Below are 24,848 nucleotides of genomic sequence, written 5' to 3'. Positions count from 1 at the left end.
ATTCACAAACTGTATCTCCTTGGTCTAGATTAAAAAATTGTGAACTGGGTGGAATGCTGGCTTAAGGACAGAAAACAAAGTGTCTTAGTAAATGGAGTTCATTCAGCAGAGGGGGCTGTTACTAGTGGTGTTCCTCAGGTGTCAGTTCTGGGGCCTGTTTTGTTTAACATATTTATCTGCGATATCAGCCAAGGGCTACAGGGGAAAGTATGTCTCTTTTCAGATGATACAAAGATTTGTAACAGAGTGGATGTTCCAGGAGGGGTAGACAAAATGAGAAGTGATATACAGCAATTGGAGGATTGGACAAATGACTGGGATCTAAAGTTTAACACGGCAAAGTGTAAAATAATGCATTTAGGGAAGAAAAATCCAAATGTTAATTACAGACTCAATGACACTTTACTGACTGTTACAGATGAGGAACAGGACTTGGGAATTATTATTTCAGATGATTTAAAACTCAGTAAACAATGTAGTAATGCAGCTAGTAAGGCTAGCAGAATGCTTGGATGTATTGGTAGAGGTATTTGCAGCAGAAATAGTAAGGTTCTTATGCCACTTTATAGATCATTAGTTAGGCCTCATCTTGAGTATTGTGTGCAGTTCTGGAGGCCATATCTTCAGAAGGATATTAACAAACTTGAATCTGTACAAAGGAGGGCTACCAAAATGGTACATGGTCTAAAAAATAAAACTTACCAGGATAGGCTCAATGACCTAAATATGTATAGCTTAGAGGAGAGAAGGGAAAGAGGTGATATGATAGCAACTTTCAAGTACATTAAAGGGTTTAGTAAAACTGAGGCTGTGGGTATTTTACATAAAATGGAAAATTCAAGAACAAGGGGTCATGAGCTCAAGCTAAAGGGTAGTAGATTCAGGAGTAATTTGAGGAAGCACTTCTTTACAGAAAGAGTGATTGATTTATGGAATAAACTTCCTCAAGAGGTAGTAGCAACAAACACTGTGGGGGACTTTAAAAATGCATGGGACAAGCATAAGGCTATCCTAGGAACTAGATAAGTTTATACTGTTAGGTAAGGTCGGGCAGACTTGCTGGGCCTATGGCTCTTATCTGCCGTCAATATCTATGTTTCTATGTAACAAAGAAAAAAATATAATAGGAGAAATTAGAAAGTCGCTTAAGATTGCATGCTCTATCTAAATCATAAAAATATATATTTTTTTATTTTGTGTTCCTTTAATCCAAATGGAGATCAATTGGAGGTCAGTCTTTCTGTTTTATATACAAATGCACAGTGTTCAGTTAACATATCTAACATAAAAATACAATTTAAAGGTGCAGTAAGCTTTTTTCTTTAGTCTTCCAATAGATTAACATGAACTGAGTCTGAACTATATCAGTACACATTAACACCTTGTTTGCTGAAATTATTTTTCAACAGTCAACCTTTACCCACCACTTTTGATAGTTAAAGGAGCCAATCTGGATTTAATTATTTAGCTTCAGTACAAAAGATAAGACCACAAACTGCAAGTTATAGAGAGATACATAGCAAGGATAGGCCTGTGAAGCACGGCAAGTGCTCTTTCAGTTTTATCAACTGGAAATCCACAAGAGACCTTTTACAATAATCCGAGTCAATACATAGTTTCATGCTTTAGTCATATTCATCTAAAAATGTTAATGCAAATTTATATATGCCCATTTTATTTTACAATAATTAAGGACTAGTTTTTAGGATTCTTCTTATCTGCTGGGATCCAAGATCCTGGTTCAAACGTATTTGCAGTGCTTGTAGGCTCCTCAGATGGTGTTTTCTCTCCATAGACTACAGCAGAGGCGTGTCCTTTTATTTGAGTTTTTCCTGGCTGTAACAGTCCATCTTTGCTAGTCGTTTGTTGATCTTTTTCAAACGATACACCTTTTATTTTTATTTCTTCTCTAAATTTTTCATTCTTAAGAATTTCCTAGAAATATATATAAAAAAATATAAGTTTGTAAAGACCATATAAAGTTTAATAAAAAAATGGTATCATTTTTAATTGTTTAAAACTTTCATTAGGTTAGCAACATTTGCATTATTTTGCAGTCATGGGGCACACCCCTTTGAAAAGACAATTATATTTATCTTCTCTCCTTTGATGTGGCTAGCTACAGACAGATATTAATGTCATTCTGTCCTGATTAAAGGGACAGTCTACTCTAAAATAGTTTTTGTTTAAAAAGATAGATACCGCCTTTACTACCCATTCCCCAGCTTTGCAGAACCAACATTGTTACATTAACCCCTTAAGGACAAGGCCATTTTTCAATTTCTTTCCATGAAGGACCAGGGCTATTTTTACATTTCTGCAGTGTTTGTGTTTAGCTGTAATTTTCCTCTTACTCATTTACTGTACCCACACATATTATATACCGTTTTTCTCGCCATTAAATTGACTTTCTAAAGATACCATTATTTTCATCATATCTTATCATTTACTATAAAAAATATATAAAATATGAGAAAAAAATGGAAAAAACACACTTTTTCTAACTTTGACCCCCAAAATCTGTTGCACATCTACAACCACCAAAAAACACCCATGTTAATAGTTTCTAAATTTTGTCCTGAGTCTAGAAATACCCAATGTTTACATGTTCTTTGCTTTTTTTGCAAGTTATAGGGCCATAAATACAAGTAGCACTTTGCTATTTCTAAACCACTTTTTTTCAAAATTAGCGCTAGTTACATTGGGACACTGATATCTTTCAGGAATCCCTGAATATCCATTGACATGTATATATATATTTTTTTTAGAAGACATCCCAAAGTATTGATCTAGGCCAATTTTGGTATATTTCATGCCACCATTTCACCACCAAATGCGATCAAATACAAAAAATAGTTCACTTTCTCTTGTAAGATGTATTGAGTCCACGGATTCATCCTTACTTGTGGGATATTCTCCTTCCCAACAGGAAGTGGCAAAGAGAGCACCCACAGCAGAGCTGTCTATATAGCTCCCCCCTTAGCTCCACCCCCCAGTCATTCTCTTTGCCTACTCTAAGAAACTAGGAAGGGCAGAGCGAGTGTGGTGACAAAAATGTTAGTTTTTTATTTCTCAAGCAAAAGTTTGTTATTTTAAATGGTACCGGTTTGTACTATTTACTCTCGGGCAGAAAAGGGATGAGGATTTCTGCAAGGAGGATTATGATTTTAGCACTTTGTAACTAAGATCCACTGCTGTTCTCACAAGGGCTGAAGAGTACAGGAAAACTTCAGTTGGGGGAACGGTTTGGATGCTAAGCTGCGCAGTTTCTTTTCCTTAGAGACATCCAACTGCTTCTCCAGTGGTTCCTGGTGTGTTTGAGGGCTGTAAAGGAGGTTTTTTTCCCCACAAATCGTTCTGAAGGGCAGGTAGGCGCCACAGCAGAGCTGTGGCAAGGTGCTGAAAGTCTTTTTTACCGGTTTTGACGTTTTTTTCAATCCGGTTTTGCCATTAAGGGGTTAATTGTTACTAAGGCTGTAAGATACTACTGTAAAAATCTCGTTAAGTTTACAGCTTTTTTACACTGTTTTGCAGAACTTGTGCAGCTTTTTTTTCTCTTAAAGGCACAGTACCGTTTTATTTCTAAGTGTTATTTACTTTGATTACAGTGTTTTCCAAGCTTGCTTGTTACATTACTAGCCTGTTTAACATGTCTGACACCAAGGAAAATCCTCCCGCTTCAGCTTCCTTTACTGCAAAGCAAGTCAGTCTAGAGACCGGATCTAGTAGGGGGCAGACTCTCTCTCTTCGCTCAGGCTTGGGCGAGAAATGTTCACGATCCCTGGGCTTTAGAAATTGTGTCCCAGGGGTATCTTCTGGAATTCAAAGACTCCCTTCCAAGGGGGAGATTTCACATTTCTCGATTGTCTGTAAACCAGACAAAGAGAGAGGCGTTCTTACGCTGTGTAGAAGACCTACATACCATGGGGGTGATCCGCCCAGTCCCAATAGAGGAACAGGGGCTAGGGTTTTATTCAAACCTGTAGGTGGTTCCCAAAAAAGAGGGAACTTTCAGACCAATCTTGGATCTCAAAATTCTAAACAAGTTCCTCAAGGTTCCATCATTCAAGATGGAGACTATTCGGACTATTCTACCTCTGATCCAGGAGGGTCAATATTTGACTACCGTGGACTTAAAGGATGCGTATCTACACATCCCTATTCACAGAGATCATCATCAATTTCTCAGATTCGCCTTTCTAAACAGGCATTACCAATTTGTGGCCCTTCCCTTCGGGTTGGTCACGGCTCCCAGAATTTTCACAAAAGTGCTAGGGTCCCTTCTGGCGGTTCTGCGACCACGGGGCATAACAGTGGCGCCTTATCTAGACGATATCTTAATTCAGGCGTCGACTTTCCAGCTAGCCAAGTCTCACACGGACATCATGTTGGCTTTTCTGAGAGCTCAGGTGTGGAAGGTGAACATAAAAAAAGAGTTCTCTCTTCCCTCTTACAAGAGTTTCTTTCCTAGGGACTCTGATAGACACAGTAGAAATGAAAATATTTCTGACGGAGGTCAGAAAATTAAAACTCTTAACCACTTGCCGAGCTCTTCATTCCATTCCTCAGCCATCAGTGGCTCAGTGTATGGAGGTAATCGGACTCATGGTAGCGGCAATGGACATAGTTCCTTTTGCCCGCCTACACCTCAGACTACTGCAACTATGCATGCTCAAACAGTGGAATGGGAATTATGCAGATTTATCTCCTCAACTGCATCTGGACCAGGGGACCAGAGACTCTCTTCTCTGGTGGTTGTCTCAGGACCACCTGTCTCAGGGAATGTGTTTCCGCAGGCCAGAGTGGCTCATTGTAATGACAGATGCCAGCCTGCTAGGCTGGGGTGCAGTCTGGAACTCCCTGAAAGCACAGGGCTTATGGTCTCTGGAGGAAGCTCTCCACCCGATAAACATTCTAGAACTGAGAGCGATATTCAATGCGCTTCAGGCGTGGCCTCAGCTTGCTGCGGCCAAATTCATCAGATTTCAGTCGGACAACATCACGACTGTAGCTTATATCAATCATCAAGGAGGAACAAGGAGTCCTCTAGCGATGATGGAGGTAACCAAAATAATCCGGTGGGCAGAGGATCACTCTTGCCATCTCTCAGCAATCCACATCCCAGGGGTAGAGAACTGGGAGGCGGATTTTCTAAGTCGTCAGACTTTTCATCCGGGGGAGTGGGAACTCCATCCGGAGGTATTTGCCCAGCTGATTCAGCTATGGGGCACACCAGAATTTGATCTGATGGTGTCTCGTCAGAATGCCAAACTTCCTCGTTACGGGTCCAGGTCCCGTGATCCCAAGGCGGTACTGATAGATGCTCTAGCAGTGCCTTGGTCCTTCAATCTGGCCTATGTATTTCCACCGTTTCCTCTTCTCCCACGTCTGGTTGCCAGAATCAAGCAGGAGAGAGCTTTGGTAATTCTGATAGCACCTGCGTGGCCACGCAGGATTTGGTATGCAGACCTAGTGGACATGTCCTCGGTTCCACCGTGGACTCTGCCAATGAGGCGGGACCTTCTAATTCAAGGTTCGTTCACGCATCCAAATCTAATTTCTCTGCGTCTGACTGCTTGGAGATTGAACGCCTGATTCTATCAAAGCGTGGTTTCTCTGAGTCGGTCATTGATACCCTGATTCAGGCTAGAAAGCCTGTCACCAGGAAGATCTATCATAAGATTTGGCGCAAATATCTTTATTGGTGTGAATTCAAAGGTTACTCGTGGAGTAAGATTAGGATTCCTAGAATATTGTCTTTTCTCCAAGTAGGTTTGGAGAAGGGATTATCTGCTAGTTCCCTAAAAGGACAAATATCTGCTTTGTCTATTTTACTACACAAACGTCTGGCAGATGTCCCAGACGTTCAAGCATTTAGTCAGGCTTTGTTCAGAATCAAGCCTGTATTTAAACCTGTTGCTCCGCCATGGAGCCTAAACTTAGATCCTGAAGTTCTTCAAGGGGTTCCGTTTGAACCTATGCATTCCATAGATATTAAGCTTCTATCTTGGAAAGTTTTGTTTTTAGTAGCTATCTCTTCGGCTCGAAGAGTTTCTGAGCTATCTGCTTTACAATGTGATTCCCCTTACCTTGTTTTCCATGCAGATAAGGTGGTTTTGCGTACCAAACCTGGGTTTCTTCCTAAGGTTGTTTCTAATAAGAATATCAATCAAGAGATTGTTGTTCCTTCTCTGTATCCTAATCCTTCATCAAAGAAGGAACGTCTGTTACACAATCTTGATGTGGTTCGTGCTTTAAAGTTCTACTTACAAGCAACTAAAGATTTCCGTCAAACATCTTCATTGTTTGTTGTTTATTCTGGTAAACGGAGAGGTCAAAGGGCTACGGCTACCTCTCTTTCCTTTTGGCTGAAAAGCATCATCCGTTTGGCCTATGAGACTGCTGGACAGCAGCCTCCTGAAAGAATTACTGCTCATTCTACTAGAGCTGTGGCTTCCACATGGGCTTTTAAGAATGAGGCTTCTGTTGAACAGATTTGTAAGGCGGCTACTTGGTCTTCGCTTCATACTTTTTCCAAATTTTCCAAATGAGATACTTTTGCTTCTTCGGAGGCTATTTTTGGGAGAAAGGTTCTACAAGCAGTGGTGCCTTCAGTTTAAGGTCCCTGTCTTGTCCCTCCCTTCATCCGTGTCCTAAAGCTTTGGTATTGGTATCCCACAAGTAAGGATGAATCCGTGGACTCGATACATCTTACAAGAGAAAACATAATTTATGCTTACCTGATAAATTTATTTCTCTTGTGATGTATCGAGTCCACGGCCCGCCCTGTTTTTTAAGACAGGCATATATATATTTTTTTTTTAAATTTCAGTCACCACTGCACCCTATAGTTTCTCCTTTTTTCTTCCTAGCCTTCGGTCGAATGACTGGGGGTGGAGCTAAGGGGGGAGCTATATAGACAGCTCTGCTGTGGGTGCTCTCTTTGCCACTTCCTGTTGGGAAGGAGAATATTCCACAAGTAAGGATGAATCCGTGGACTCGATACATCACAAGAGAAATAAATTTATCAGGTAAGCATAAATTATGTTTTTTCACAAATTTTTTCACAAACTTTCGGTTTGTCACTGAAATTATTTACAAACAGCTTGTGCAATTATGGCATAAATAGTTGTAAATTTTTCTCTGGGATCCCCTTTGTTCAGAAATAGCAGACATATATGGCTTTGGCGTTGCTTTTTGGTAATTAGAAGGCCGCTAAATGCCACTGTGCACCACACGTGAATTATGCCCAGCAGTGAAGGGGTTAATTAGGGAGCATGTAGGGAGCTTTTTGGGGTAATTTTAGCTTTAGTGTAGTGTAGTAGACAACCCCAAGTATTGATCTAGGCCCATTTTGGTATATTTCATGCCACCATTTCACCGCCAAACGCGATCAAATTAAAAAACACGTTAAATTTTTCACAATTTTAGGTTTCTCACTGAAATCATTTACAAACAGCTTGTGCAATTATGGCACAAATGGTTGTAAATGCTTCTCTGGGATCCCCTTTGTTCAGAAATAGCAGACATATATGGCTTTGGCGTTGCTTTTTGGTACTTAGAAGGCCGCTAAATGCCGCTGCGCATCACACGTGTATTATGGCTAGCAGTGAAGGGGTTAATTAGGTAGCTTGTAGGGAGCTTGCAGGGTTAATTTTAGCTTTAGTGTAGAGCTCAGCCTCCCACCTGAAACATCAGACCCCCAGATCCCTCCCAAACAGCTCTCTTCCCTCCCCCACCCCACAATTGTCCCCGCCATCTTAAGTACTGGCAGCAACTCTGCCAGTACTAAAATAAAAGGTACATTTAGGCTTTTTTTTTTTTTTGGGGGGGGGGTGTTAAGCATATTTACATATGCTGCTGTGTAGGACCCCCCCTTAGCCCCCAACCTGACTGATCCCCCACCAAACGGCTCTCTAACCCTCCCCCTCTGCCTTAATGGGCGCCATCTTGGGTACTGGCAGCTGTCTGCCAGTACCCAGTTTAGGATAAAATTGTTGCTTTTTTATTTTTTTTCCCCTTTTCTGTAGTGTAGCTCCCTCCCCCACCAAAGACCAACCCCCACCCCCTCCTAGATACCTTCGATTCATTTTTATTTTAAATTAAAATACCCTTCTCCCACTTTTTAACAAAATATTTTCTGCAGTGTAGCTGTTCCCGCCCGCTCCCGTCCACGCGCCCGCCGCCCCTCGTGCACGCGCCCGCCCCCATCGGCCCCGCCCCCCTCTACATTACCCGGCCCATCGATGGTCGCCCACCCGCCTCCCAAGTCGGCTCCCACCCACCAACGATACCGGCCATCGATGTCCGGTGCAGAGAGGGCCACAGAGGTGTTATCGATATCGAGGCATCACTGCAATAACCGGAAAGCGTCTGGAAGCATGCAGGATCGCTTCTAGCCGCTTTAAACCCCTAATGTCGTACAGGGTACATCGCTGGTCTTTTAAGACCAGGTTGTGTGCGACGTTAATATACTTTATATAATTTAAACCTCTAAATTTCTGCCTATTTATAAACCACTACAGGCAGCTTCTTATCACATGCTTTTTTATTAGCTTTTCACATCAAGATACTGCTAATCCATGTGGTACATATAGGTAACATTGTGCTCACGCCCGTGGAGTTGTGGATGACACTGCACTAACTGGCTAAAAGGCAAGTCAATAGAAAATAAATAGTCATGTGATCAGGGGGCTGTCAAAAGAGGCTTAGATACAAGGTAATCATGGAGGTAAAAAGTATATTAATATAACCATGTTGGATGTGCAAAAATATGAATGGGTAATAAAAGGGATTATCTATTTTTTTTAAACAACAATAATTTTGGAGTAAACTGTCCCTTTAAAGTACCAGTAAACACAGCAGATTTTCATAATACATAAATGTGTGATAAAAATACAATGCAATAGCAATATCACTTAATCTGAACTTCAAATGACTAGTAGATTTTTTTCTGACAAATTTCAAAGTTATATCCGTTTCCACTCCTCCTGTTTCATGTGACAGCCATCAGCCAATCACAAATGCATATACGTATATTCTGTGAATTCTTGCACATGCTCAGTAGGAGTCAATAAAATGTAAATATAAAAGCACAATTTATGCTTACCTGATAAATTAATTTCTTTCATGGTGGTCCACAATCCATTACTCAAGGGAATTACCTTACCTACCGCTTCGAGGAGGTAAAGATTCCCAAACCCCAAGAGCTCTATATAACTCCTCCCGGCTTGAGATTTTTATATAAAATGTTTTGTTATGCATAATGAAACAACTTTTTAATATCTTTTTATTGTTCATTTTGCCATCTTCTCATGCAATTTAGCTCTGAAAATCGAGTAATGTCTTATTCCCAGATCTTGAAATGCACCCTGTTAACTTCTCAAGGTTAACCCTACTGCATATCTTTCACTAATTAGTTTATATCAGAAAAAAAACTGCAAAACAATCCACTTTATAATAACTTTATGACAATGGCTTGCTCTTCTGTCTGTGGACTAAAGCCCAGATCGGCTTCTCCAAATAAGGCAAATGGTGGGGGGACTTTGGCTATTGAAAAATAATTCCAGTAAAAATTATGTTAATTGTCGCTTTAAGACACTGGACATATGCAAACAGCCACAACCCTAATATGATGAGATGGTTGACAATGATCTAAACTTCCTTGTGCAATAAAAAAACAAAAAACTGCAAGAAATTGTGTCTATCACACCAGCAGGCAGTGTTTATGGGGATAAAAATAAAAACATTATAAAATGACATGAAAAAATGAAACAAGGACTACACTATACCATATATCTTGTAAAGGTAGCAAAACGCAAAACAGTGAGGCACATACCATACAAATAGAGATTAACAGTCCAGGGAGAGAGACAGAAAGTGATAGGAGAGTGATAAAGAGAGAGAGAGAGAAAGAAAGAGAGAGAGAAAGAGAGAGAGAAAGAGAGCGAGAGAAAGAGAGAGAGAGAGAAAGAAAGAGAGAAAGAGAGAGAAAGAGCAAGAGAGATCCAAAAATGAGAAAGAGAAAAAGAAAAAGAGAGAGAGAAAGAGAAAGAGAGACAGAGACAGCAAGATAGAACAAAAAAGAGAGCGAGAGAGCAAAAGAGAAAAAAAGCGAAAGAAAGAAAGAGCAAAAGAGAGAGAAAGAGCGAAAGAGAGAGAAAGAGCGAGAGAGAGCGAGAGTAAGAAAGAAAAAGCGAGAGAAAGAGAAAAAACATAATTTATGCTTACCAGATAAATTCCTTTCCTTCCTAGCAGGAAGAGTCCACGACTTCATTCCTTACTGTTGGGAAATACAACACCTGGCCACCAGGAGAAGACAAAGACACCACAGCCAAAGGCTTAACTATCCCTCCCACTTCCCCTATCCCCCAGTCATTCTGCAGAGGGAACAAGGAAAAGTAGGCAAAACATCATGGTATAAAGGAGCCGCCCAACAAAAAATAAATTAAGGGCGGGGTCATGGACTCTCCCTGCCAGGAAGGAAAGGAATTTATCTGGTAAGCTCAAATTATGTTTTCCTTCTATAAGGCAAAGAGAGTCCACAACTTCATTCCTTACTGTTGAGAAAAACTATACCCAAGCTCCAGAGGACACTAAAGGAATAATGGGAGGGAACAAAAAGAGGTGGACCCTATTCTGAGTGCACCACAGCCTGCAAAACTTTTCTCCCGAAAGCTACTTCAGCCGAAGCAAACACATCAAACTTGTAAATTTTAGAAAAAGTGTGTAAGGAGGACCAAGTAGCTGCCTTACAAATCTGATCCATAGAGGCTTTGTTCTTAAAAGCTCAGGAGGAAGCCACTGCTCTAGTGAAATGAGCCGTTATCCTCTCAGGATGCTGTCTCCCCGCTGTCTAATAAGCTAAGCAGATTACACTCCTCAACCAGAAAGATAGGGAAGTCGTAGCAGCCTTCTGCCCCTTACACTTTCCCGTATAGATGACAAACAAACAAAGAGGAAGATTGTCTGAATTCCTTAGTAGCCTGAAGATAGATCTTCAAGGCATGAACCACATCTAGATTGTAAAGCAAACGTTCCTTCGCTGAAGAAGGATTAGGACACAAGGAAGGAACAACAATTTCTTAATTAATGTTACGAATCGACACCAACTTAGGAAGGAACTCTAATTTAGTACGTAAAACCGCCTTTTTGGCATGGAAAACCAGATAAGGGGGGGGTGTCACATTGCAAAGCAAAAATCTCAGAAACTCTGCACACAGAGGCAATAGTCAACAAAAAAAGAACCTTCCAAGATAACAATTTAATATCAACAGTATGCAAAGGCTCAAACGGAGCCTGCTGCAAAACACTAAGAACAAGATTGAGGCTCCAAGGCGGAGCCCCAGATCTAAACACAGGTCTGATCCTAGTCAGAGCCTTAACAAAGGACTGCACATCCGGAAGCTCAGCCAATCTCTTGTGCAGTAACACCAACAGGGCCGATATCTGTCCCTTCAGGGAACTTGTAGATAGACCCTTCTCCAGTCCATCCTGGAGAAAAGATAAAATTCTGCCAACCTTAAACTTATGCCAGGAAAAGCCACACTCTTCACACCAGTACAGGGAGTGCAGAATTATTAGGCAAATTAGTATTTTGACCACATCATCCTCTTTATGCATGTTGTCTTACTCCAAGCTGTATAGGCTCGAAAGCCTACTACCAATTAAGCATATTAGGTGATGTGCATCTCTGTAATGAGAAGGGGTGTGGTCTAATGACATCAACACCCTATATCAGGTGTGCATAATTATTAGGCAACTTCCTTTCCTTTGGCAAAATGGGTCAAAAGAAGGACTTGACAGGCTCAGAAACATCAAAAATAGTGAGATATCTTGCAGAGGGATGCAGCACTCTTAAAATTGCAAAGCTTCTGAAGCGTGATCATCGAACAATCAAGCGTTTCATTCAAAATAGTCAACAGGGTCGCAAGAAGCGTGTGGAAAAACCAAGGTGCAAAATAACTGCCCATGAACTGAGAAAAGTTTTGTTTTTGAATGTCAGAAATGTATATTTGTGAATGTTGAGATGTTATATTGGTTTCACTGGTAAAAATAAATAATTGAAATGGGTATATATTTGTTTTTTGTTAAGTTGCCTAATAATTATGCACAGTAATAGTCACCTGCACACGCAGATATCCCCCTAAAATAGCTATAACTAAAAACAAACTAAAAACTACTTCCAAAACTATTCAGCTTTGATATTAATGAGTTTTTTGGGTTCATTGAGAACATGGTTGTTGTTCAATAATAAAATTAATCCTCAAAAATACAACTTGCCTAATAATTCTGCACTCCCTGTACAAGCGTGAACTAGAGTGTCAATAACACTCTCAGAAAGCCCTCTCTTGGCTAAGACTAAACGTTCAATCTCCACACAGTCAGCCTCAGAGAATCTAGATTTTGATGAACGAAGGGACCCTGTATCAGCAGATCTCTGTAACAAGGTAACCTCCACTGAGGAGATGAGGACATCCCCACTAGATCCGCAAACCACATCAGTATGCAACCTAAAAAGGCAGTCCTCTTCTCTGGTCTTGTAGACAGTCTGGAGCAGCGGTCGCCAACCAGTGGTCCGTGGACCACTGGTGGTCCACGAGAAGATGTTGGTGGTCCATGAAACCATCAAGCAGGAATTAAATCTCCTCTGATCAGCCATATCCCACCAGTATTATAGTAATTGCCAGTAACATCAGTCATGGTTAGCTCACATCCATATTGAAAGCTTTCTGATATAAACTTAATTTATGACTCCAATGTCCATGATCATAAGAAGTTTTGAATAATCCCTAACTGGGGAGGTAACTTGATAGTCTTGTGGTCCTTTTAAAAATAATTCTTTTTTTTCCTACTTTCTGCCTCTCTGTTTCCAGCTCAAAAGTTGGCATTCACCCTTCATCTGTCATTTGGAAGTATTCTCTCAGTTCTGTCATTCACTTAGTTAATTCCAAAAATTAATTCTTAAAAATGTATAAATATATACATAATGTAAACTTAGCTATGGTTATACTAGTTATGTACAGTCTGTGTGTCTGTGTCTATATATATATATATATATATATATATATATATATATATATATATATATATATATACATACATACATACATACACACACACATTATATAGGTTTGTACCTTTTAAAAAATAATCATGTTAGTGGTCCACAGGATTCAAAATTGTGAGTTTAGTGGTCCCTGAAGTCCGAAAGGGTGGCGAAAAACAGCCTCGGACGAAACAAAAGTATCAAATTTGTAAAATTTGGAAAAATTGTGAAGAGAAGCAGCTTTGCGAATCCGTTAAAGAGAAGCATAATTTTTTTAAATGCCCATGAGGAAGCCACAGTCCTAGTAGAATGAACTGTAAGTCGTTCAAGAGGCTGCTGTCCAGCAGTCTCATATGCAAAACGGATGATACTCTTCAGCCAAAAAGAAAAAATCTCTGACTCTGACGCTTCCCAGAAAATGCAACAAAGAGGAAAGAATATTAACGAAAATCCTTAGTGGCCTGTAAATAAAACTTCAGGGCACAGACCACATCTAAATATGTAACAGTCGCTCCTTCTTAGCAGAAAGATTAGGACATAAAGAAGGAACAACAAATTCCTGATTAATATTGTAATTTGAAAACCTTAGGAAGAAAACCAGGTTTGGTATGTAACAATACCTTATCCGATAAAAAATAAGATAAGGAGAATAACATTGTAATGCCGAAAACTCAGAAACTCTGTGAGCAGCAGAAATGGCAACCAAAAATAAAACTTTCCAAGATAATAACTTAATATCTATGGAATGCATAGGCTTAAACAGAACCCCTTGAAGAACTCTAAGAACTAAATTCAAACTCCATAGGAGGAGCAAATAGTCTAAACACAGGCCTGACTCTAGTCAGAGCCTGACAAAAAGACAGAACATCTGGAACATCTGCCAGACGCTTGTGCAACAAAAAAGTCAAAGCAGAAAACCGTCCCTTTAAGGAGCTTGTTGACAACTCTTTCTCCAAATCATCGTGGAGGAAGACAAAATCCTGGGAATTCTAACCCTACTCCATGAGTAGTCCTTGGATTCACACCAAGAAAGATATTCACGCCATATCTGATGTAAATATCCTAGTAACAGGCAAACATGCCCGAATCAAGGTAACTATGACCGAGATCAGAAAAACCATTGCTTAGATAACAATAAGCGTTCAATCTCCACGCAAACAGCTGTAGAAAAGCTAGAAGTGGATGAAGGAATGGACCCTGAATGAGAGGGTCCTCCCTAAACGGCAGTCTCCAAGTTGGTGGAGATACCATCACTCTTAGTTCCGCATACCGTCTTCGAGGCCATGCTGGTGCCATGAATATCACTGACGCCCTCTCCTGTTCGATTCAGGCACACACCCAAGGACAAAGTGCAAAAGGAAGACAGATATGCTAAATTGAAGTTCCAAGGGACCGCCAGAGCATCAATGAACGCCGCCTGGGGTCCCCAGATCTCTTAAGAGCGGCATCTCTCGAGATGCCATCAGATCCAACGCCGGCTGTCCCCACTTGAGGATCAGCTTGAAAAACACCTCTGGATGGAGTACCCACTCCCCAGGGCGGAACGTCTGTCTGCGCACGATCCCCTCCCATAGACTACACCCGGGATGTGGATTGCTGATAGGCAACAAAAATGGACCTCTGCCCATTGAACAATATTGGATACTTCTGCCATTGCTTGGGAACATCTTGTACCCCCCGAAAATTAATGTAAGCCACAGACGTTATATAATCCAACTGGAACCTGATAAACATGGTCACGGCTAACCAAGGCCAGGTCAGAAGCGTATAAAGAATCGCTATCAGTTCTAGAAAGTGTAGAGAGAGACCTGACTCTGACAAAGTCCAAAAGACCCTGAAGCTTCAGGTAGTTCTAGACAACTCCCCACCCCAGAAGGCTGGCAATCATTGTCACAAAATCCCAAGCCGGCCTGCGAAAGCCGGTTCCCCGGGATAGAGGATCCAGAGACAAACCCCACTGAAAAAGATCCCTTGATTTCTGATCCAGAGTTACCAGATGAGAACAGGTCTGTACAATCCTTGTTCCAATGCCTGACCATGCTTACCCGTAGAGGTCAGAGATGGAACCAAGCAGAAGGTATGACATCCTTTGTCACCCCCATCAGCCCAATACCTCCCTAAATTGAGCCACTGAAGGCCGGAGAGTGGACTAAAGGGCATTACAGGTATGTAACAACTCTGTGTACCTGATCACTATCAGAAAACTTGTTAGCGACAGGGAATCTATTATGGTCCCTAGAAGGGTTACCCCTGTACTTGGAAACAAGGAACATCGTTCCATAATTATCTTCCACCACGGGAAGAAGAACACCAGATTGGGTCAAAAATAACCTCAGAATCTGGCGAGGTGAAAAAAAAATGGCGCCTGAAGTAGAATGTCGACCATATACGGCACCACGCCAAAGTCCTGCGGTCGAAGAACCACCAAAAAAGACTCCTTGGGGCAGTGGCCGGGCCGAGAGGTAACGCCACACCCTGAAAACGTTTGCAAAAGGCAAACCTTAGAATCGGAAATAATCCCAATGAAGTGGAACATGTAGGCATGCATCCTTTAGGTCCACTGTGGTCATGGACTAACCCTCTTGACTCAGTGGTAGCAGGTAACATACAAAAACCATCTTAAAAGACTGAACTCCTAGAAATTTGTGAAAAATCACTGAGGTCTAAAATCAGTCTGAAGGTTCCCCTTCTTTGAGGGAACCACAAATAGACTTGGGTTATAGATAATTTGGAAGGCACGAACCTGCCAGATCCAGCCTTCGGATCGGGGGCATGCCAACACGCTGAGTTAGTCCCAATTTCAGGCTTCTTGGTTGCCTGGGCTTCCAAGAAGGGTTGGCTTATCCTGCGGGAAAAAAGTTTAAAAGGTATTGACCCCGGGGTATTTTCTTCATATGCAGTGGTAATGCCCAGCAATACTACAGAGGTAGCCCAAAACAGAAATGATTTTCTTCAGAGCAGACCTGAACAAGGGCTAACCCTTGTAAGGAATAGGAAAGTCTTAGAAGGGCACGTCCCCAGACCAAGGCTTTGACCATAAGGTTCTGCTGGCTAGGGCCAAAAAAATCTGATACTGAAGTTGCCAGCTTAGAGACCTGCAAAAAAGCATCTGTGAAAAAGGTCTTAGCATTTATTATCTGGCCTAATATCACCTTACTAAAACAACTCAGATAAATTGCCATTCAGTATGTCACCGCACCCGTGGCGGTAATTAAGCACCCGTAAGGTTCTCAATGCGCTGTCAACATTATTAAAATGGCCAGCCAGCACCTGGATGCGATCAACAACCTTTGAGCTGCAAGCCACATGACCACTGTAATCAAACCTGTAACCCTTGAGCTACAGGGATAAGCCCTAGTGTCTCAGCATCGGACCGGCTATATTCATCAATGTGATTTTATACCATCCTATAGTCACAAAGGATGACATAAGACAATTCGATTAATAAAAAATTGTACTGTCTCTTTAAAACACAAAAGAGCATCTTATTTTTGTCATGCAGAACCAGACTAATATTAACATAATATTGTTGTAACCAGACATTGTTAAGAACATCAAAACAATGTCCATGCAAAAACCCACAGAGTACTGCTTGTGGGAAAGCAATAATTGCAAACTCTATAGGTAGAAAATGTGGAAAGGATTGATCGGTGGCCCCAGACTCCTAACCGTCACATCAGAAGGAGAATAAAAAAAGAAACTATGTTAGAATCCCTTTAAATTTTAAAAGGATAAAAATTTTCCTCTATAGTAACCAGCAGAAATAACAAGAATTTAATATTGAAATCCTCTTATTTCTGTAACCAAAAGTATTCAAGCATTATGTTAACTTTGCTGGAAAAACATATTGCCAAGGGCAGTAAAACAATCCTGGCTCGTGCTGCGAGAAACCGCAGAGCACCGCATGTAGAAAAATAATTATATTTATTTCATGTGTACACTTGTTCCTTGTTAAATACCAAGCTGTAGTATACTCTAAACCAGTGATTTTTAACCTTTTTTTTGCCGTGGCACACTTTTTTACATTAAAAAATCCTGTGGCACACCACCATCCCAAAATTTTAAAAAAATCACACATTGTAGCCTAATACAGCATATATATATATACACATACACACATATTGTATGTATTGTGCTGTTATGCCATGCCTCCTACAAACTACCCCTGCACTGGGAGTAAAAAACAAGCAAAGTTTAAAAAATATGTCACACTGTTGTCAGTCTGCCGTGGCACACCTGAGGATCTCTCACGGCACACTGGTTGAAAAACACTGCTCTAAACAGCAGCATGTATCAAATAAAAGATATTCCACAGAAAACGGTACTGTCTCTTTAACTGCAAAAAGGAACAATATTTTATGATGAAACTGCGTTTCCTTCCATGCCATAATAAATGAAGGAAAACACTACTGACTCAATAAGAAAACAATGGAGCAGGGCTGTTAAGCTGTGTAATTACAAATTTTATTGCAGGTCTGTCGACTATTGACTGGCAAGACTTGGCAGATTGTGACTCTGTCATCCAGCAGGACGTAGCTAGAGGAGCTGTCACCCAGCAGGTAATAGACAAACACCACGTGGGTGCTCATCCGGAGGCCACAGAAAAACAGCGTGTACGACCACCCTGCATCAGCTAAAGTAAGACTGACCGTAAGGGTATAATACACCCCAGCTAACAGCCCATCAGTGTACAATGCGTTCCTGGTAATAGGAAGAGCGTGTAACGCTTTTTGAGTCATAGCCTAGCTCGGCCTATAGTGGGCATATCAGGCCGAACACTCGGGCGGCAAATTATACAAAAATGGAGCCGCCTGCATAGAACACTAAGTCCCGCCCATTGTGGGCGTGTTATACCGTAACTCTCGGGCAACAAACTCCAAGATAGAGCCTTGTATAACTGTATTATCCCCAAGTTAAAACACACAAACCGCAAGAAAATTGTGCTGTCTGTACAAAACTATGTCCCCCTTGAAAACACACCTCCCGATCGGCCAGAGTATAGTACCGATATCTGGAGAGAGGAGACAAAACGGAAGCTATCACCCGGGTTGACTATTAAATAATAACACTATCGGGAGAAAATAACACTGTCAGCCAGCTTGTTAAAGTGAATCCACACCACATTACCCAGCGCTTCAACGCTTAGCAATACAATGCCAGAGTGTCTGGTTCTAATACATACCCACACAATGTCTCCCAGCGCTTCTAGGTCAATAATACTGCTAGAGTGTCTGGATAAGAAAGTATGTAGGTTGTCTGCACATATTCCAGCGCTTCTAGGCTATGCAAATGCCAGAATGTCTGGAAATAACACTATCTGTTAAAGGGAAAGCCTTGTTCTAGCCCCCCAACATAATAAAGCAAGTACAGTTAATCTGAGATATGCTGCAGCACCCCAGAATAAAAACTGCACTTACCCCCATGCTGAGGAACAGCATGACATCTTCACAGTGTCAAGAGGTCCACTTTTCCTCCTGAGGTCCTGTGAAAGCAGAAGGGTCTTAGTTACAATCTCTGAGACCATACGCAGAAAACGCTGCACAATCATGGGAGGCGCAGTGGAGTCAAAAATCCACCAGTTCCCATAGTCCAAAAGACTAGTCCATAAGCTGCTCTGCAATAAAATAGTACACTTTGGGGCCTAGTTATCAAGCCGTCAACCTCAAATACGCTGGAATTCCGCAGCGTATTTGTGGCGAGGCTGATTCGCCTTAGTTATCAAAGGCTCGAGACCGGCAAAAGTAGAATTTTGTGACGTAAACTTCGATCCGCCGGACTCAGTCCGACACAGATCGATTCTTACGTCACTCCAGATGTTCCGCACACAAGTGCGGCACAATCTCACTACTTTTGCTAGTTATCAAAAAACTAGCAGGTACGCTTGGCACTTTTACGGCCCAGCGTACCTGGTTTTCAAAGCGCCAGCCTGGAGGCGGCGGATCCCATAGGAATCAATGGGAGTCTGACCATAGCGAAAGTACAAGTTCGCTGCTGCCAGACATCCCATTGATTCCTATGGGATCTGTCTGCACCTAACACCCTAACATGTACCCCGAGTCTAAACACCACTAATCTGTCCCCCCTACACCGCCGCAACTAAATAAAGTTATTACCCCCTAAACCGCCGCTCCCGGAGCCCACCGCCAACTACATTATACCTATTAACCCCTATCCTGCCCCCCCTATACCGCCGCCCTCTATAATAAATGTATTAACCCCTATCCTGCAGATCCCACACCTCGCCACAACTAAATAAATAGTTTAACCCCTAAACCGCCGCCTCCCGGAGCCCACCGCAACTATAATAAATGTATTAACCCCTAAACCGCCGCTCCCGGAGCCCACCGCCACCTACATTATACCTATTAACCCCTATCCTGCCCCCCTATACCGCCGCCCTCTATAATAACGTTATTAACCCCTAAACCTAAGTCTAACACTAACCCTAACGCCCCCCTAACTTAAATATTAATTAAATAAATCTAAATAATATTTATATTATGAACTAAATTAATCCTATTTAAAACTAAATACTTACCTATAAAATAAACCCTAATATAGCTACAATATAAATAATAATTATATTGTAGCTATCTTAGGATTTATTTTTATTTTACAGGCAACTTTCAATTTATTTTAACTAGGTACAATAGCTATTAAATAGTTATTAACTATTTAATAGCTTACCTAGCTAAAATAAAGAGAAATTTACCTGTAAAATAAATCCTAACCTAAGTTACAATTACACCTAACACTACACTATACTTTAATAAATTATTTCTATTTAAAACTAAATACTTACCTGTAAAATAAACCCTAAGATAAGCTACAATATAAATAATAATTATATTGTAGCTATCTTAGGATTTATATTTATTTTACAGGTAACTTTGTATTTATTTTAGCTAGTTAGAATAGTTATTAAATAGTTATTAACTATTTAATAACTACCTAGCTAAAAGAAATACAAAATTACCTGTAAAATAAATGCTAACCTAAGTTACAATTAAACCTAATACTACACTATCATTAAATTAATTAAATAAACTACCTACAAATAACTACAATTAAATACAATTACATAAACTAACTAAAGTACAAAAAATAAAAAAAGCTAAGTTACAGAAAATAAAAAAATAAGTTACAAACATTTTACAAATATTACAACAATTTTAAGATACTTACACCTAATCTAAGCCCCCTAATAAAATAACAAACCCCCCCAAAATAAAAAAAATGCCCTACCCTAGTCTAAATTAAATAAAGTTCAACGCTCTTTTACCTTACCAGCCCTTAAAAGGGCCATTTGTGGGGGCATGCCCCCAAAAGTTCAGCTCTTTTGCCTGTAAATGAAAGATACAAACCCCCCCAACATTAAAACCCACCACCCACATACCCCTAATCTAACCCAAACCCCCCTTACAAAAACCTAACACTAATCCCCTGAAGATCATCCTACCTTGAGTCGTCTTCACTCAGCCGAGCAGCGATGGAACCCAAGTGGACATCCGGACCGGCAGAAGTGATCATCCAAGGGGCGCTGAAGAAATCTTCCATCCGATGAAGTCATCATCCAGGCGGCGCTGAAGAAGTCTTCGATCTGGGCGATGTCATCTTCCAAGCCGGGTCTTGAATCTTCCTTCCGCCGCCGCGGAACCTCCTTCTTCACCGACGGACTACGACGAATGAAGGCTCCTTTAAGGGACGTCATCCAAGATGGCGTCCCCTCAATTCCGATTGGCTGATAGGATTCTATCAGCCAATCGGAATTAAGGTAGGAAAAATCTGATTGGCTGATGGAATCAGCCAATCAGATTCAAGTTCAATCCGATTGGCTGATCCAATCAGCCAATCAGATTGAGCTCGCATTCTATTGGCTGTTCCGATCAGCCAATAGAATGCGAGCTCAATCTGATTGGCTGATTGGATCAGCCAATCGGATTGAACTTGAATCTGATTGGCTGATTCCATCAGCCAATCAGATTTTTCCTACCTTAATTCCGATTGGCTGATAGAATCCTATCAGCCAATCGGAATTGAGGGGACGCCATCTTGAATGACGTCCCTTAAAGGAGCCTTCATTCGTCGTAGTCCGTCGGTGAAGAAGGATGTTCCGCGGCGGCGGAAGGAAGATTCAAGACCCGGCTTGGAAGATGACATCGCCCGGATCGAAGACTTCTTCAGCGCCGCCTGGATGATGACTTCATCGGATGGAAGATTTCTTCAGCGCCCCTTGGATGATCACTTCTGCCGGTCCGGATGTCCACTTGGGTTCCATCGCTGCTCGGCTGAGTGAAGACGACTCAAGGTAGGATGATCTTCAGGGGATTAGTGTTAGGTTTTTGTAAGGGGGGTTTGGGTTAGATTAGGGGTATGTGGGTGGTGGGTGTTAATGTTGGGGGGGGTTTGTATTTTTCATTTACAGGCAAAAGAGCTGAACTTTTGGGGGCATGCCCCCACAAATGGCCCTTTTAAGGGCTGGTAAGGTAAAAGAGCGTTGAACTTTATTTAATTTAAATAGGGTAGGGCATTTTTTTATTTTGGGGGGTTTGTTATTTTATTAGGGGGCTTAGATTAGGTGTAAGTAGCTTAAAATTGTTGTAATATTTGTAAAATGTTTGTAACTTATTTTTTTATTTTCTGTAACTTAGCTTTTTTTATTTTTTGTACTTTAGTTAGTTTATGTAATTGTATTTAATTGTAGTTATTTGTAGGTAGTTTATTTAATTAATTTAATGATAGTGTAGTATTCGGTTTAATTGTAACTTAGGTTAGCATTTATTTTACAGGTAATTTTGTATTTCTTTTAGCTAGGTAGTTATTAAATAGTTAATAACTATTTAATAACTATTCTAACTAGCTAAAATAAATACAAAGTTAACTGTAAAATAAATATAAATCCTAAGATAGCTACAATGTAACTATTAGATATATTGTAGCTATCTTAGGGTTTATTTTACAGGTAAGTATTTAGTTTTAAATAGGATTAATTTATTAAAGTATAGTGTAGTGCTAGGTGTAATTGTAACTTAGGTTGGGATTTATTTTACAGGTAAATTTCTCTTTATTTTAGCTAGGTAAGCTATTAAATAGTTAATAACTATTTAATAGCTATTGTACCTATTTAAAATAAATTGAAAGATGCCTGTAAAATAAAAATAAATCCTAAGATAGCTACAATATAATTATTATTTATATTGTAGCTATATTAGGGTTTATTTTAAAGGTAAGTATTTAGTTTTAAATAGGATTAATTTAGTTCATAATATAAATATTATTTAGATTTATTTAATTAATATTTAAGTTAGGGGGGCGTTAGGGTTAGTGTTAGACTTAGGTTTAGGGGTTAATAAATTTATTACAGTGGCGGCGTCGTAGTGGGGGGCAGGATAGGGGTTAATAAATGTATTATAGGTGGCGACGGTGTAGGGGGGGCAGGATAGGGGTTAATAAATTTATTATAGGTTGCGGCGGGTTCAGGGAGCGGCGGTTTAGGGGTTAAACTATTTATTTAGTTGCTGCGAGGTGCGGGATCAGCAGGATAGGGGTTAATAATTTTATTATAGAGGGCGACGGTATAGGGGGGGCAGGATAGGGGTTACTAGGTATAATGTAGGTGGCGGTGGGCTCCGGGAGCGGCGGTTTAGGGGTTAATACATTTATAAGAGTTGCGGCAGGGTCTAGGAGCGGCGGTTTAGGGGTTAATACATTTATCAGAGTTGCGGCAGGGTCTAGTAGCGGCGGTTTAGGGGTTAGTAACTTTATTGAGTTGCGGGAGGCTCCGGGGGCGCCGGTATAGGGGGTAGAACAGTGCAGTTTAGTGTGAGTGCTTAGTGACAGGCTAGCAATAAAGCTGGGAAAAAGCCGAAGAGCAGCGAGATCGGATGAGTGATAACTGTCACAGTCCGCTGCTCATCGCCCCGCGGCTTTTTGACAGCTTTATTTGATAACTTAGGCATATTTTTTCAGGTCCGCAGCGGCGAAGGTAGGCGAGCTTAGGCGGGCGTATTGGGCCGGCGAAGCCAGAAAAGTAGACGGCTTGATAACTACCCCCCTTTGGCACCATTTAAAATAAAAAAATCTTGACTGAAGAAAACAAAACTAACACCTCACTTTACCTCACTCCTATCACTAACGCAGGCAAAGAGAATGACTGGAGGGGGAGGGAAGGGAGGAGCTATATATACAGCTCTGCTGTAGTGCTCTTTGCCTCCTCCTGCTGACCAGGAGGTGATATCCCATAAGTAAGGATGAAATCCGTGGACTCGTCATATCTTGTAAAAGAAAATAAATACAGAAAGAGCTAGAAAAACAAAATGAGAGAAAGTTTATTAAAAAAATAATACAGATTTATTGTGAAGCCTGGGCTACATAATCCACTGTACTGCAGAGGGTGCATAGGGAGGAAAGTAACCTAAAAGTACATGGCTCCATGAGGCTGAATTGTCATCAGTTTGATTTGCTAATAGTGGAGTTAAGGCTGTGACACACTGCAAGTGATGCAGTGCGAGGCCTCGCATCTGAAGATCAATTATTTCATCTCTGAGCACTCAGCTACGCAACTTGACGCAGCAGAGTGCTCAGAGATAAAAAGGCAGGACACACTGAGAGTGCACAGCCGCATGTACACGCTGCGCGCCGCTCCTTTTGCAGTACGTCACAGCCTTTAGAGTGCAGCTTAGCCGATAGATAAACAGCTCTCAAACTAAAATTAAATGAGGGGCCTTACAGTCCTAACAATCTCACCAGACCAACAAGTTTTAGATCATCGGAGGCTACGATGTAGTGTATCACGTCCGCTGCACATCGATAAATGCTGTCAGCATTTATCATTGCACCGGCAGTTCTTGTGAACTGCTGGTGCAATGCCGCCCCCTGCAGATTCGCGGCCAATCGACCGCTAGCAGGAGGTGTCAATTAACCCAATCGTCTTCGATCGTGTTGATTTCTGTCCGCTGCCTCAGAGCAGGCGGACAAGTTACAGAGCAGTGGTCCATACGGAGCTTGACAAATTGACCCCTAAGAATCAGCGGCTAAAGTCTTATCCTTAAAAAACAACAAATAAAAAACTGCACTTTTATGCACCATGGTGGCAGCAGTGATTACTTTGTTCTGTTGTGTTTAAAAAGATCATCCAGGGGCAAGGAGAGAATAAGGAGGACACATCAGTCTCAGCATCAGTAAGGAATGTCCTCAACCAAGGAAATTCCTACTAGCTCAGCAACTTTACATCATCTTCACATATAGCAGCAAATACCGCATTGCCAGAGGAGAAAAAAAGCAACACAGTGTCAAGACACAGCAAACCAGAAGCAAGTAAAATACATTTAGGGCTCAGTGGGAAATCTGTTTCAAGGCAACAAAGACTGTCCAAGTAATGCTTTCGCAAAAGCAGCACTTTCTTTGTGTTCTTGCCAGCTAAAAGTAAACAGTTGCCAAATCAATGTCAACCCTAATTTATTCAAATTCAATTTCAGAGCAAACATCCTTTGATCAATTATAATAATTAAAATGTGAACTGTGTTTGGGTTCTTTTGAATCTCACTCTAGACTGTTCTGTATTTCTACTGTTTCCATAAGCAACAAATTGATCTGAAATGTTCCTTTTACTTAGGGACAATTGCACATTTGTTTTTCTCACTGGGTGAAACTTTTTTTTGCTTTTAGTAGAAGAATTAAGCCTCTTTCTTATTAGATTTATATACCAAATCAATACTATGCGCTTTATTTGTGCAATTAGTACATGTTATAGCAGTGGCGTATTTAGGTTTTGTGCTGCCCTAGGCACTCAAAATTCTGC

General features: G+C 40.9%; 1 protein-coding gene across 1 annotated transcript in view; it reads right to left on the bottom strand.

Moving 5' to 3' along the window:
- Positions 1-1,165: 1,165 nt before the first annotated feature.
- Positions 1,166-24,848, bottom strand: part of NDUFAF2 (NADH:ubiquinone oxidoreductase complex assembly factor 2) — a 256,085-nt gene continuing 232,402 nt past the window's right edge. The window contains exon 4 of the mRNA XM_053701309.1: positions 1,166-1,935. Coding sequence (XP_053557284.1) covers positions 1,696-1,935 — 240 coding nt within the window. The 3' untranslated portion in view covers positions 1,166-1,695. The remainder of the gene's footprint in view (positions 1,936-24,848) is intronic.

The sequence above is a fragment of the Bombina bombina genome, chromosome 2, assembly GCF_027579735.1.
Source record: "Bombina bombina isolate aBomBom1 chromosome 2, aBomBom1.pri, whole genome shotgun sequence".
Lineage (NCBI taxonomy): Eukaryota > Metazoa > Chordata > Amphibia > Anura > Bombinatoridae > Bombina > Bombina bombina.
This window is presented reverse-complemented; position numbering and strand designations above follow the sequence as displayed.